The following is a 16,677-nucleotide window of genomic DNA, read 5'->3' as shown; positions in this document are numbered from 1 at the left end:
ATTTCAAAAAGTTCAACTTTTACAGCTTTTTTTAAAAGTGAAAATTCGTATTTTGGAGCAGAAATGTACAAAACAATACCCATGAACTGTGTAAAATTGTACATAACCACCATAAAGAACAGTTTCCCAACTTGGTCAACCTGACTAAGCTAGCTGGGAGGGGGGATCTCGGCACAGAACAATATTCACACCCAGGAAAGGCACAAATTTTTAAAGAAAATGGCATCAGATGGAAAATGTTGCAGCAAATGGATCTTTTTCAAACTTCAAAACATGTCAAATCAGAAAAAGGGACAAATCAACACCGCTTTACAGACTTGAAAAGAATAATATGAGACTCGTGTAATACAACACACTGAGCACCTGACCAGGATCATTGCAAAATTCCAGTTTGTGATCATTCAGCAAAAGTTGCATGTGTAGTTTATTTGAAGTGAGTTTTGAATATAACTAATTTTCCAGTGTTTTGTGTTTGGATTCTGGTTCTAATCCATATGGAGTGTGCCTCTTGTGACAATAATTTTGACAGCTTTAATTGTAAATTTTTTATCTTTTTCATATGTGCAGTAATTATGGCATTAATTTATAGATTACACTTTTTACACCCAGATTATGCTTTTTTGCCACATCTAACAGCATTATTACGCTTATAAGTTGGGGTAGGGGGGGTGTTGCAGGTACCGTATTTACTGTATATGTTGGGACAACATAAATTAATTTTAAAAGTAATTTTTTTGTGCACTGTATGTTCTGGGACACATCGTTTTTTTTCGAATCGTAAGTTGTGGGACATCTTTTAAATCATTTGAAAATTATGTCTGAAATTGCACTCCAGCTGAAATTTTATTTAAAAAAATATAAAACTGTGTACTCTTTAATCCACTGCAGCAGCATCTCATCAACACAACCCTTCTGCACACATACGATCTATTCTTTTGGCACATGAATATTTTTGTTTTAGCTTTCTCATACCGTGAAAAATAGAGGCAACACACCACCTGAAGCAGAAACTGCAAGGACGAAAGTCAGATTTGATCAAATCTGCACTAGTCTTGATAATTCTCACACTTTTGACGTCCATCTTATTGTCAGTCCATCCAGGAATGTGATCAAAGTACGCTAGAGTTTCATCCATGTTAATGATCATATTGTCAGTGAAATGATCTGTTTCTCTTCTGACCTTCACGAATTCATCATGTGATTTTATTTTCTTCAAATCTTCTGGATGATGCTGGGTCATCGATGTTCACGCACTAAGCACTATATTGTGCAACTTTAAAAACTGTTCCATTGTTTCGCTTTATTTTCAAAATTTTCGTGAATAAGGGTGAAAAGGAACCAAAGTTAGCTTCCATATCTTGGCTGTCTTTGTATATTCAAAGCTAAAAAAAATAAAATCGGCACACCTAAAAGAATCCATAGTCGGCTTCTGAACTCAGCTAAAATAACCTTTGTATTGATATCCTTTCTGAGTCCAAAGTTGGCTTCCGACGTCTGTTTACTTCGTCATAAAAATAGCCATTGTCTTTGATGTCATGTCAGTAAGTTCAGAGAAGAAGTTTACTGCTGGCTGCCATTTGTGTTTATTTACCACCAGGGCTTCTATGTGCTTGGCATCTGTAGTAATAATTAATACAAAAGGTGCACTGATGTCTGCGGGTAAATAGTAATGATAGTTTTGTAACCCGCGCTGGCGAAAAGATTGTCACTTGCACTCAAGTGAATGTGTTTTTAAATAATGATTTTTATTTGCAAGATAATGTCATACATTTGACCTGGATATAATTCAATCTTGATTATTTTCCACCCAACACTGTGTCATGCCTTTATAGCGTCTTCAAGATATCAGTGGACTATTTCCCTCTTGTTTGCAATTTTGTTGGCTCCAGTTTTCAAACCTTTGAGCACAACCACACACAGTTGTTTCTCAGTGTTCATGTCAGTGAACAATGTGGTGTGTGGTATCGGACATAATACACACTACAGTATGGAAGCTAATGCCACTTACACGGATTTCGTGGAAATATTTTATTCTTTAATGCTTATGTTAAAAAAAGGATTAAATGATAACACAAGGTTAGTTTCTTTCTTTTTATTGTCAACTAAGCATTTTTTTAATCTATTTTATTGCAACATGCAGTGGGGGTGGGGGGCAAGCACAAATGCAGTACAAATTTAGTTAGTTTCTTAAGTCTTGGGACATATCACCAAGTGAAAAAATGTTTCACCATAAGTTCTGGGACGGGGAAAAAAACATTATTTTATCATGTCCCAACATATGCTGTGCAGTAGTCCCCCTCTTGTAAGGCCACCCCTATTGCAGCAGGGAAGTGGACTTATAATGAGGGTGGCAGGGGGATGACAAATGTGAATAGTAAATACATATGAAGAAAGTCACAAATACATTTAATTCTAAAACATTTAATATTTTCATTAAAAAGTCATATGCATGTTGTGAAATAAATGTAAAACAAACTGTCATCATTTTCAAAAGAATGCTATGAATAACCATTGATATAGTTTTAAAACTGTCTTTATAATTATATAATCACATCATCTGTCACTTTGTTGGTAACAGTCTAAAACACAAACCAGTCTCGTCACAATTAAAAATACCCTTGCTGTCATATTCCCTGCATATATCGTTTAGTCTTTTGTTCCAATCTTCAACAGCTTCATTATTAACATCAGCTGATTCTCCACTAAGGACAGAACACTTAATATTGTGTCGCACTTGAAATCTGTGCAACCATCCGTTACTTGCGGCAAAGTCGTCATATCCCAATTCAACTGACAAAATTGTTGCTTTTTCTTGTCATTCAAATCAGGATACAAACGTTTCCTGGCTCAAACAATCTTCCTTTCTCCGTCCATTTCACCTTCCCACTTCTGCAGAATTGTTTCATTATCTTTCACGATATTGTTCATCTGAGTCTTTCCAACATCAGTTTTCTGCAAGGATCCTTGAACCCCAAACCCCCCCCCCCCCCCCCCCCCCCCCCCCGCCTTTTCAGTCAGGTGAATTAATTTCACTTTCTCTTCTAAACTGAGAAATTTTCTTTTCCTCGACATGTTGATCTTTTTGCAGTAAGTTATTCATGTTGCCAACTACAATACTGATAAAACAATTTTCTATGCATCTAAACAAATTGCCGTGTGTTTTTAAAGGAAGTGATCTTGTCACGTGATTCATTAGTCGCAGTCTGGTACCCTATTGTTTTTATACATTTCTTTACACTACGTGAGAGAGGCCAAAATGGCTTTGATATGTACCATTAACATCATGCAGATTTGACCTCGCAGTCATTAGGATTCGTAATTTTGACAATTATTGTCAGTAGTAATAGCCACTAATTATCAAAGTGAACAAGCTCAACATCTTACTAAGGGAAGCCATAAAGGCTATCAAACCATTTTCCTGCTGAATTGGGTATTGTACATTGATACTGCCACTTCTCAGCTGTTACTACTGGACAATAATTGTAATCTTAACAATTATCAGAGTGACTAAACCAGACATCTTATGATAACACAGCAGTAAGGCTAATTGGATTACATGTACTTACCCGTTTGTATGGATTAAAATTTGAGTCTTTCTCGGTTTTTATGGAATAAATTGGCTTCTCGTGAGGCGTAAATGATATAATGTTAACCTTAGTGGTACATGTACTTTACTCAACACTTCCTTTCAGTAACGAAAACCTGACATCGGGAAACAGAAATCGGATTACCTAATACACGTTATGAATACAATACTGGTTCTGGATACATATTCAAATAAAATGCGGCCGCTTGTGAGGGGTAAATTATATATTATTGCACTAATATGCTGGTCGCGTTAGCCAGGTGGCCTTTCGTGAGGGGTACTTTTGAACACAAACTCATTGCTGCCAACGGATTCTGGCCGTAAGAAGCGGGTGGCCGCTGGTCGGGGGAGGGGGGGGGCATTCAAGAGAGGGACCACTGTAAATACGGTATGCTGGTATGCTGTTTACTCTTCCATTTTCTTCTACTCTCCACTTATTTTTTTGACAAAAGGTGAGGTATAACCCTGACAGCATAAGATATGCTCCCAGGGCACATGATTCACATGAATTCATGCACTTGGAAAGCAGTGATGTGCGACAACTTTTTCAAGTTTCAAAATGTGCATATGAAAATGGACATTATGCAGTATACAGTTTTGTTCAGCCATTCACCCGTAAAGTGCTTGTTGTGATGTGAGTCAGTCCACTAGTAATGTAGCACTTGATGCAACTTGTATTTTTTCGTAACTGTTTACAGTACTGGCTTCTTTGGCTTGATACGAAAGGTTGTTAAACTTGATTTGATAGGCACTCTGTAACACATTTTTTTCATTGTTTCAGCCTTGCATCAAGAGGTTTTACAAATGCACATTTATATTACAGGCCGTTTAGAAGAACCAAAATGGGCGATTCCCAGCATGGTTCAGCTTCATCAGTCAGAACGGTTTGATCATAGTGATTAAGGCAACATGCTTTTGAAAGGTTGGAAGTATATGCAAAACAATATTCATGCACAGATAAGGAAAAGATTAAGCTCAGAAACAATCGGCAGATATAAGGTTTAGATTTCGGTAGGGTCTTAAAATGGAGCAGGAAACCAGAGATGGCTATTGAAGTGCTGAGTAATTATCGAACTGTGGCTGTTTTGTTCTACTCCTCGACCTCCTCCCCCCCCCCTTGTTTTTGTGACAATAGGGAGGTCCCCCACCCCTCTTTTAGAGTAAAATCCTGGGATCATCCCTGTAGCATCTCTGATTCAGAAAGGGTCTTAAATGGTCTTAATTTCACCCAGCAAATGGCCCGAAAAAGTTTTTTTTTTTTCTCAACACTTGGTTAGGGGCCATTCATTTAGTACGTATGCATGGAGGGAGGAGGGGGATAACCCAAATGCATACGTTTGCATATGGTTGGGGGTCTACTGATAATGTACGTACAAATAGGAAATGGGGTGGGGGGGTGAAACCTTTATGGGTTCAGTCAGCATTTGAATTTTAGCAGACACTAGACAATCTTTCCAAAAGAAAAGTAATAAAACCTTGAAGAAAAAAAACAATCATTTTACAACATAACTTCTAACCCAGATAACAGATGTAGAGGTGTGTAATCACCAGTCTTGCAGCTGGTACTTTTCACCAGGAAATGTCCCAGGTGTTGAACACTTGATATGGTGATAGTACTGGTCTCCTTTTTTTTTTTTTATTAATGTGCGGCTAAGTGGTCTTAGAAGTTTTATCTACAAATGGCTTCATATAAGTCGATTTATTCAACAAGGCAAAGAAATCAAATCAAATCAAGTCAAAATACAAACCTACGATTTTTATTCAAGCCATTGATCAGTCTTAACTAGTTTTTAAAAATATTGCATTGTTTAAATATACCAAAAAAGATTACTCATATAGCATAACTAAGGCCAATTAGGCATGTTGTTTTTAAAAATATTTTTATACAAGAAAACATCACATTAGGTAGTAGTGACTAGAATGTATTAATCTGACTAGCAGAGAAGAGCTATTCCCACACATCATGCCATGTTTTCAGTGAGGCAGTCTTCTGAATGTAATTCGGACTCTGTAAACTGTTCACAATTAACAAATCATTTCATGTTTTAAGTTCATTGATTCTTCTCTTTTGTTTTCTTAACATTTCTTTAAAGCTTAGTTTACTTTCACCATCAATCTTGATAAGCATTAGATTTCTCTGTTTCTCAATCCCAAGTCTATTCCTAAAGTGGTTAAGATCCTGTTCTTGACAGAATCGACTTTTTTAACATGTAGCCAGCTGTGTTTTCAACTATTGCTGCACAGAATGTTGTTTTATCTTGTGAGTAACTGTTACCTCATCTTGGATGATGTTGGCTCCACTGGTTTGATAACATTGTTATCATTGTTCAGTTGTAAACACGGTCTGAAAGATAATTTTGTTTGTGTTGGATCTTTTCTAAATTTCTTTGCCTTTGACACCATTTTCAGTCAAGCACTGACAGTATCTTGGAACAACGCAAGGCATACAGTTGAGCAATTGGAAATTGTTTCATTACATGACAAGGGTGTGCATTAAAAAAGTTTCTCATGAGAATCACTTTAAAACTGTGTTATTTTCCAGCTCTTTCTTATATGTGGTAATATATAGTTCTAACATTTTGTTGCTACAAATAATCTGATAGTTACATAATTTCAGCTCCATGCTCCACACTCAGTTGTAACCCTATATAGGAGTTAGTGTTTGGAAGAAACTTTACATATGATCCGCAATGGCCATTGTTAAAATCTTGATATAGCTGCATCTTCTAGATAGCTGGTCATTTAAATATTTTTCTTTCACCAACATACTCGTGTTTTATTGGTCCTAAATGGAAATGTTATCAATCTGATATCTAGTATGACCACATTGGTAGCATCTTGAATTTTTTGTTTTTAATGTTACATCTGAATTGGGTTTCCACCAGAAGATTTCTTGTGCTGCCATGTAGGTCTTGAATATAATCTTCTAATTACTAAATCAAAATGTTGCCAATTTGACATTGACTGCAGTTACTTGGAAGATCTTGTCATTTACTAAATGAAAATGTTGCCAATTTGACATTGCACTTACTTGGAAGATCTTGTCATTGCTAAATGAAAATGTTGCCTATTTGACATTGACTGCAGTTAATTGGAAGATCTTGTCATTTACTAAATGAAAATGTTGCCAATTTGGCATCGACTGCAGTTACTTGGAAGATCTTGTCATTGCTAAATGAAAATGTTGCCAATTTGACATTGACTACAGTTACTTGGAAGATCTTGTCATTGCTAAATGAAAATGTTGCCAATTTGACATTGACTGCAGTTACTTGGAAGATCTTCTCATTGCTAAATGAAAATGTTGCCAATTTGACATTGCAGTTACTTGGAAGATCTTGTCATTTACTAAATGAAAATGTTGCCAATTTGACATTGACTGCAGGTACTTGGAAGATCTTGTCATTGCTGAATTATATTGGGGATGGCTTCCACACTTGACAATTAAAAGTGAAGAAATGGTCTCATCTTGAATTCCTACAAGTTCTTTTTGGCCACTTGAGCAGGGGTCAATTTTAAGGATTCGTATTTTAACGTTTAATTCACTCAATTTAGTGCTTTAGTGTTATGACTCTAGATCTTAAAATATGTGACGGAAGGAAAGTTAAAGCAACAACTAGTTCATTTCATTTCGTACAAAGTGACAGCTCAGGAAGAACAATATTATGAATTAAATTGCAAATGATCCTATATGTCCATTTAAAAGGATATATTTTGTTTTAAATACACAGAATGATTGAATGAATTCCATTAGTCTTGGATGTCCACAATATAGATTAAATAGACGTAACAGTGGCAATGATTAGAATTCGTGCTGGTACCAGAAATGAGTTCTTGGAATGCAATGAATATTCTTGAAGTTGTATGAGCCACTTTCAGTTTTTATATAAGCATTTCAAATAAATTTTATTATGGCTTGCTTTATTTTGAGTTCTTTGTAGTATTTTTCACCCATTCACAGGAATAATTTTGCCAGTTTTTAAAAATTCTTCCATTCTAGCAACACTGGTCAAAGAGGAAGAGCTTGTGAGCTTGTGCATGATCCCTCTGTCCATTACTTCATTTGTTATGGTTACTCCTCCTAAACTTTATTACATTGCCCAGAAAATGTCAGACATTCAATATGGCTACCAGAGACCACCTTAAAAAGCTTACAATTGCTACTTCTGAAAAGATGGTCATATCAGTATGGTCTTTTCATCTGTAATGTCTGTATGGTCCTAAATGAAAAAAATTGGGCTGATCTAATGACCGAGATGGCTGCTACAATGGCCTGCTTGAAAGTCTTAAAGCTAGTGCTCCTGAATGGATAGTTCACATTAAGTCCTAACCAGAAGACTTGTGATATCTACATAGTTCTAAATGAAAATTGTGCTGATGGTCATTTTGACCTCCAGAGTGTACATATTGAGAATCTGGTTATTTCTAATCCACCAGGATGAAAAGTAATATTGCCTTGGGTTCTCATTAGAGGACTTGTTTGAAATCCAAGATAAAAATGGTGTCATTATTGTGCTGATCAAGGGTCATCTTGAAAATAATGTCACTACTACTCTTGAATTTGTTTATATCAGCATAGTTTACTAAAAAAAATAGGCTATTGAGTTTGGCCCTAATGTTGTGATTCAGATGTTCAGGATGACTGCCTCAGTGGATATCTTGAAGTTTTGTTATCACTATTTCTTCCAGGTGAAGGGTCATACCAGCATGGGTCTTTCACTGAAAGACTTTTTATGATGTCTAGTTGGTCATGATGTAAAATGATCTCTAATATGACTGGCAAAATGGAAAATATTGCTCTTGCCATTTCTCAGACATGGCTGGTCATATAGATGTGCATTCAGTAAAATGCTTGTGTTGGTACTAAATAGAAATGGTGCCAGTTTGATTTTAAATCTGACCACCATGGCATCCATCTTGAAAATCTTGCCATCATTGTTCCTCCAAGAATGAAGATCTTATCAACATGGAATGTCAGTCAGAAGACATACGATGGCTTGTTGGTCCTAAATGAAAATTTTGCCAAGTTGACATCCAATATGCCCACAACAGCAGCCAGTTTTAAAATGTTTTTACCTCTGAAGATTATCAAAAATGGTTTAAAGACTTTTGAAGTGAAGGGAAGAAATAGTCTCTTCTTGAATTCCTTTGAGATTCAGCCAGTGGAGCTGCATCCATCTTGAATATTTTAATGGATTGTGCACTTGTACTTTACTAATCTATACATGTGGAAAACAAGGTTGAAAATACCTTTCTTTCCCTACATTGTATAAAGTTTGATGTTGGCCAGGTAAGCAGTATCAGGCCCACATGTGCCTCTTTTTAACTTTATTTTTTTGAAACAAAACATCCTTCTGTTTTAGCCACTACAATATTTATAGCCCATATGACCAGCAGTGAACCTAGAGTTTATATGGCAGTGTCATCTAAAAGTCTAGACCACAGATCTGATTAATGCAGTCAAAAGAAGTACTTGTAAGAATTACTTCCCTTCTGTATGCTGTATTACACTGTATCAAGGATCACTGCCATCTTGCCTCTATCTGTGTGGGGGTCGAGTCTTGGGCTTGGCCAATGTGGGTATGTGAGAAAGCTTGCCAGTAGCATCTCGTAGGTCGGTGGTTCTTTCCAGGATTTTCCCAAGTTCTTCCTTCTCCATTTATACTGGCCACCATATATAGACTTGTCTTGCGCTGAAAAACAGCGTTAAACCATTTAACAACAACTCTGTATCAAATAAACATTAAATTAAAGATAGGACGTCTTTGTACTTAAGAACAGCTTATATTTTTAATGTGGGTTCGAGGGAGGGATTGAATCCAAATTGGGTTTTCAGATACATGCCTCTGTCTGTAATATTTTGTAATGTAACTTGTCCATTTCAGGCCTGACCACTGGTCAGAGAAGAGACTCCCTTGACTTCAAACAAAGGCAGATGTCTTCGCTGAATCAGTATTACAGTGCTCTGGGGAGTCTGGGATCACCAGCAGGACCCATGGGGCTGGTTCAACCCGGACAGTCAATGACCCCACCATTAACAGGTCTGTATCTTGGCACTTGAGGAGTGTGGGAGTTTGGGCAGGGTAAGATGCCCTTATGGAATTGACGTTATGTTACTAAGTGTTTCAGATTGATTTGGAAAAGTACATTGGTCAGGGCTCAAAATAAGTGTACGTGAAATTCATGTAAGAGAAGGCACTACATTTTATATCAGTGTGCTGGAGACCACACATTGAGCTGTTTTTTAAAAAAAATAGCTAGCTTAAAAAGGAAAGACTTTTAATTTACTTTCCAAATTTTAGTTTTGAAACTAATTGTAGAAACTTGCTTCAACTCATGCTTAATACTGCAGTTCGACTGTATCTACATCACGAGTTGTCTTGCCTGCCAATATAGTATGCTTGAGGTAGCCAATACTTGCGTTTTTGTACCAGATTATTTCATTTTTCCAGTAATGTTTGACTAATAAGAGACTTGCATCAAACATATAGGTTATCATTTTCTGTTTTAAAAGTAAAAAGCTGTATATGCTGCCTTAGAAACTAAAGGCTGTCGTCACTTTTGCAGTGTTATTAAATTGTGAACTTTTTTTTACATACTGTTGGATCAAAATAAAGTTTTTAATTATCATTGTGAAGTATGTTAAAGAACCATGGAAAATTGGCTGCAAACTTTTGCCAATTAAACTTTATTGAGACTGTCTAACACTGTTAGTAGCAATAAACTTTGTATCTATGTTTTTACCTCTTCCCATGTTACTCAGACACATTCATGAAACTGACACGAAAAAATGCAGATACTAGCTAATGCATACATGCCAATTCTCCTGATGACTGATAGCCTTGAGATTTTGACCCCAGTCTTTTGATCTACCAATTTGCCAACAAAAACTCGGGAAATCTCCAGTCTGCCTGCCAACCATAGGTATTTCCAGGTAGAACAACTTACGCCAACCATAGGTATTGCCATCTAAAACAAGATTCAGTAGACTGTTTACAGTCATCATAATCCATTAATCAAGTTATCGACCTAATAACCAATCAAATCGTGACTTGTGACACATGCAGATGCATTTATTGTACACGTAGCTGCCAAATGTCCCTTTTTTTTTTTTTCTCTCCATATTTGTTCTGTATTTTGGACCTGAATACAGGTGTGTTTTTTGTGCAATAAATGAAGCTAGAATGAAAACAGTTCAGTAAGAAAATCACACAGAATTGAGATCAAAGAAAGTTGGTACATTCAAATCAATAATGATTGGGGGAAAAAAAGATGTGGAAAAGGCTTCTATAAACAGCTTTTGTCTGAGTGTGTTGCACTCATGCACCTTCTGAGTGGGCACCTGAATGGAACATGGTGCCTGTCCAGAAGGTACAGGTGTGCAACACATGACGTCAAATAATTATGTAAAGCACTGTCCTACTTTACTGTTGGTTGTATATGTTGTAAATAGTTACATATGCATTAAAAGTTTTACAAAATATTTGTTCGTGATAATCAGTATTTTTGTTACAAACAGTCAGTATTTTTGTATTCGGGGGGTTGGCAGCTATGTTACGTATATGCAAGTTGCTTTTCACTTCGTTATTTCAGTATAAAGCAATGTCGTGTATAGCAGTTTGCAGGGAACCTGACAAATATAAAATAGACCTTGAACTCTTGGAAATACGATAATTTTGGTACCATGTTGAAATATATGACAATGGATTATAAGGAAAATGCGCCTGTGGAGAAAAATAATCTTTGCAAGTTAAACAGTGCTTTGATAGACGAATTTAAATATGTGAAGCATAGTGATAATAACATACAAGAAAAAAAAAAAAGTGAGTAACTATTCATTTTAGTTTATTTACTTAATTTTGATGTGTTCACTTTCACACTTAAATTTATGACAAAAATGATTATCAAGCTAATCTCCCTGATAACGAGTCAATCTGCCGGATTATGAACACTGATCTCCTTGATTTGGTCCCAGAAGACTTGGCGTATATACTAAAGTGTATGTAGCTGGAACTTGAATCACTTGTGTGGCTGATGTAAAAGGGTTGATGCCCAGGGATCTCCTGGGCTACCTATGCCACAACCTCTGATCATACCTCCAATGGGTTAATAATCTGGTCTTATTTACTTTTTATACTCGCTGCCGTCTCACCTCTGTCTGTGTGGGTTCAAGTCTTGGATACGGCCAATGTTGGTATGTGAGAAAGCTTGCCAGTAGCTTCTCGTGGGTCGGTGGTTCTTTCTGGGGTTTTCCCGGGTTCTTCCTCCACCATTAATACTGGCCGCCATGTATAGCCTATTGTGTGCTGAAAAATGGTGTTAAACCCCACCACCACAACAAACTTTTTATACTTTTTACTGGCTGTCTGAGCAAGATTGGAACCCCCAGGTAAAGGAGTATTCTGACAACTGGGCTGTCACAGATATCCCTGCATAGTTTGAATAGATTAATTTATGGTTTGGGTCTAAGGACCTCTTTACTTAATAACCTGAGATTGATTTCACTGGTATAGACATCTATTTAACTGCATTTTGAATGCACATTTATGTCACCTTGATGTGCAAGACTGTACAGATGGAAAATATCCTTTTTGTCCTATTTTTTTACCCGCCAGGGCTTGGTAACAGTGGTCGCTTATACAGTGCTGCCCCTGGTGCTGAAGCCAAGTTTCGTAATGGTACCATGGGACCTGCAGCCACAGGCTTATTTGGATCCCTCTTCACCAGTAGGAATATGGCTGCTAGGAGGTGAGTACTGATTGATCCTGTTGCCCATGTGTGTGAGCATGAGAAAAAAAGGCATTCATTTACCGAAGGTGGCAGCATCAGTGTTAAGTTTGTCCTAATCTTTTACAGAGGGGTGGGGATACATCATTCCACAAATACAGTGAGCAACAGGGTTCCACATACAGCTTGGATTAGGCTGGAGTCCAGTTTTATTAGCTCTGCTGGTCATCAACCAGAAGAGCCTCTTGGATGGTCCATTGTCTGTCCTACATCCATCTGTTAGCACAAGTTTGTTATTGCTACTCTGCCTAAACTACCTGGAGAATTGCCTTGAAACTTTATAAACATTCATCCCTGGTCTAGTTGGTCTTGTAGTGGCCATCTTAAAAATCTTGTTATTACTGCTTCTCCTCAATGGATGGTTATATCAGCACATATTTGCAAAATTTCTTGTCATAATATCTTGTTGGTTCTAAAAGAAAATGATTCTGACCTAAGCCACTTTGACAACCAACTTGAAAGTCTTGTTCTAGCTGAATGAATGGTCATATGAACGTTAGGATTTCACTATATAAAAAAACTTGTTATGTTTAGTTTGTCCAAAGCAAAAATATTGCCAATCTGGCATGCAGTAAATATGTCATGGCAGCCATATCGAAAATCTTTTTGTTATTCCTTTTGATTGGATGGTTGTATCAACATGGGGTTTTCACTGAAAGACTTCTTGTGATATCTGATTGGTCCAGATGAAAATGGTAACAGTCTGATGTTCAGTATAGCAGCCAGCTTGATAATCTTGTTATCGGTACTAATTAATTGGTTGGTTGTATCATCATGGGGTTTTCACTTAAGATTTTTTATGATGTTGTTCCTCAATACAGATCGTACAAATCTGATATACAATACATGCAAGACCACTCCGTTGGCCTAGTGGTTAGAGCATCCGCCTCAGATGTGGGAGATCGTGGGTTCGATCCCCGGCCGAGTCATACCAAAGACTTACAAAAATGATACTAACGGCTACCTCTCTTAGTGCTCAGCATTAACAGGTTAGTGTTAGGACACGCGCACACGATAACCATTATGCTTTTGGCAATATCATCGTGCTGTTTTTCACTAAATTGCTCCTTACACTTGCCTGTATATGGATTGCGCTATTTCGGTATATCCCCTGTCAAGAAAAAAAAATCAGTTTTGTCATTTCTATTTACATCCCATTAATGTCACATTATATTCTGGAAAAGACAGCTTCTAACATAAGAGTACACTTACCTGCAGACTTGAATGCACTTTCATAACAGTATTAATGTTCTATTTATAGCAGCTGTCCTGTTTCCAAGAAACGCGCGGTTTCTACCTTTAAACTTTTGACCTCGGATTCATTGTTATCATTCATGTTTGTTAGAGAACCAGTATATATATATATATATATATATATATATATATATATATATATATATATATATATATATATAGTAGGCTATATGTCATGTCTAATGGTTTTTGTAGAAGATTACAATAGACCTGCATGTACTTTCCCAACACTAATATTATTCTATTTATAGCAGCTGTATGGCATAGTTCAGACAAAACAGAATGGTTTTAAATCTCTGCTTTCAGATTCTTTGTTCTGATTCTTATTGGAATAGAACCAGTCTGTAGTTACTGGTGCTTAAAGTACAGGCAAACGGATTCTATTTGATACGCATGTTAGAGCAGAAATGTTTCACAAATAATTTCAGATGGATTAGAAAAAGACAAAATACAGAATCCTCCAGAGATGAGTACATGAACGACATAATGCAGCGTTTCATTCTTAGGCAGCATCACACCTTGTCAAAACTGTCTTTATAGTTGATATTACAACTGAGCACAGGGGCCCTGTGTGGCCAATTGGTCTAAAGTACTCGCCATTTACGGATCACTGCCATCTCACCTCTGTCTGCGTGGGTTCAGGTCTCGGCCAATGTGGATATATGAGAAAGTTTGCTGGTAGCGTCTTGTGGATCAGTGGTTCTTACTGGGGTTTTCCTGGGTTCTTTCTCCACCATCTATACTGGCCGCCATGTATAGCCTATTGTGTGTTGAAAAATGGCATTGAACCCTATTACAACAACAACCAAAACTGAGCACTAATAATGTTAACACCTAGTACCTTAATAATATTGGAAGTACCTCCAACTAAAAGAGACCAATTTTAATGCTGGAGAAAATTGCTGTAACTTTAAAAAGTAAAAAAAGAGCAGACCACTCACAAATTGCAGTTTAAACATCAGTAAAAGAAATTTAGGGTGTTTTAAAGGAGAAACGATTCATATGCCAATACATGTACATGTGATATTCAGAGGTAAGTATATTTCTTAGGCTATACAGTCCTACCCATTTATGTCGAGATTTGTGTTGGGGGTGGGGTCTGGGGAAAAAAGTACAAGTTAAATTCATCAGTAAGGGGTGACCTGTCATAAGTGAGTAGCATTTACACTTTGAGAAAACAAATGGAAATTTTGAGTACATGAAGACAAAACCAGTGTGAAATACACTTTTATATTGACAAATTACATTTTAGTTACCTTTATGTAATAAAATCCACAATAAAATATTGCATCGATCACATCCTGATATGAAAAACATGCACTACGATATTCGATGTAGGTTTAAGCACATGGTTGCATAGTAGTTATTTACATGCTTCAAGTACATGTACTTAGATTGTCCTAGATTTTGCTCAGCCTATTCCCATCTTATTGAGGCTACCAAGGGGATGGGGCTATTCACAGGGAAATGAAAACATGTCAACAAGTTGGTTTAAACAGTACATGTATTTAGTTACATAAGTCTTCTTGAAAAGTACATAAAAGCGAATAGGAGATATGCGGCTGATATGATTAATGAAGGTATAATATTGTATACATTGACATATGCTAAATAAAGTTTAAAAGGAAACTGTCACAGCACAATAAACTTGTTTTAATCACCAATCACTTTGGAAAACACAAGAATCTATCAGATTTTATTGCTTTTATTTAAGTCTCTGTGAGAGGCCAACTTTATAGGACCAAACAAAAGCCTGTTTTTTCTTTCTTTCTCTCTTTCCTTCTGACCATGACGTTAAAGCGTGGCGGCAAGATCAACTAATTGTTGAACAAAGTATGGGTCGGAACTGGCAGCTTGTTGAAATAAATGATTAGAAAATAAAGGATTTGTTAAAGCTGGGACCAACGCTTCTGTCGACAAGTACGTTTATTTTTTATCTCAATGTCGACATAAGCATGACAATTTTAGTAGTAATAGTAGATCAAGGGACCGAGACTTTGCTTTTTTGTTGAAATAGGTGGCTTGTCAACATGAGTGATATCGATATAAGTGGGTAGGACTGTATAATTTTGTTTTTAGTTGAACGCATACAAAATTTTAATAACTATTAATAAAGAATAGAATATACGTATAGCGATTGTGGTTAGTTTTCTTTAAATTGTCCAAAAACTGGACCTTGGAAACTGGTTATTTTTGTACAAATCTGTTATGAGAGAGCACCTGTCTTGAGAGACATTTTTCTTTGGCAGAAGGGGCAGTCTCTCATAACAGGTTTTACTGTGTTTGATATATTTAAACTTCAAGAATCTTTGTAAAATTGTTATTAAGGACATCAATATTCCAGCCAAGTTTGCATCTGAGCAGTGCCTGCATATATTATTGCAGTGATCTCACGCCTGATTGCAGAGCTTGATGTAACTTAACAACTACTTTGATTGTATGCATTTTTTTAATTTTAATTTTTAATGGTCATGAGTAGACCTCAATTCCAATGTAAATGGGCCTAAGTCAAAAAGTATGATCTTTTGCATTGTTGTTTTTGTTGGTGGTTCTTACATCGATGATCAGATATGTATTTTTATTTAACACTTTTAATATTTTAAATGAGGCCTTTTTAATTACTCCTGAAAATGTTTTCATAATTTTTTGCCAAATAGATGGGCCCTTGCCACATTACCAAATGTGCAAGAAAAATCCTGCACTGAAGATGCTTAAAAAGATGGTGGCTTCAGATGGCAGGTGCTTGTACACGAATCCCGGATACAATATTTGTGAGCAGGTTTTGATAATGGACTTGTATTTTTAAGCTGTTGGACGAGTTTGATTATAAGCATCATCTTTGCATAAATCTATGAGGTAGTCATGCATTTAATGGGCTTTCCAAGTTATTTCAGAGACAGTTTCTGAATAGAGTTTGATGTAGGTGGTTTGCGTGAGCTGTGTAATTCCAGTCTCGAACAAGTTTGAAGAAGATTAGCAATATCTGCATATTTATGTGAAGTGAATGTATTCAAAACTACAGACAACTGTTAATGATTTTAGTTCCTAAT

General features: G+C 36.5%; 1 protein-coding gene across 5 annotated transcripts in view; it reads left to right on the top strand.

Annotated features, from left to right (window-relative positions):
• LOC149784456 (pumilio homolog 1-like) overlaps positions 1 to 16,677 on the top strand; it is a 139,033-nt gene that overhangs the window by 90,848 nt on the left and 31,508 nt on the right. For all 5 annotated transcript variants that reach the window (XM_089932534.1, XM_089932532.1, XM_089932533.1 and 2 more), the window contains 2 exons: positions 9,472 to 9,627; positions 12,202 to 12,334. In XM_089932534.1, the coding sequence (XP_089788660.1) occupies positions 9,472 to 9,627; positions 12,202 to 12,334 (289 nt within the window). The remainder of the gene's footprint in view (positions 1 to 9,471; positions 9,628 to 12,201; positions 12,335 to 16,677) is intronic.

This window comes from Sinohyriopsis cumingii, chromosome 14, assembly GCF_028554795.1.
Source record: "Sinohyriopsis cumingii isolate HCF-2022 chromosome 14, ASM2855479v2, whole genome shotgun sequence".
In the NCBI taxonomy this organism is placed as follows: Eukaryota; Metazoa; Mollusca; class Bivalvia; order Unionida; family Unionidae; genus Sinohyriopsis; species Sinohyriopsis cumingii.
This window is presented reverse-complemented; position numbering and strand designations above follow the sequence as displayed.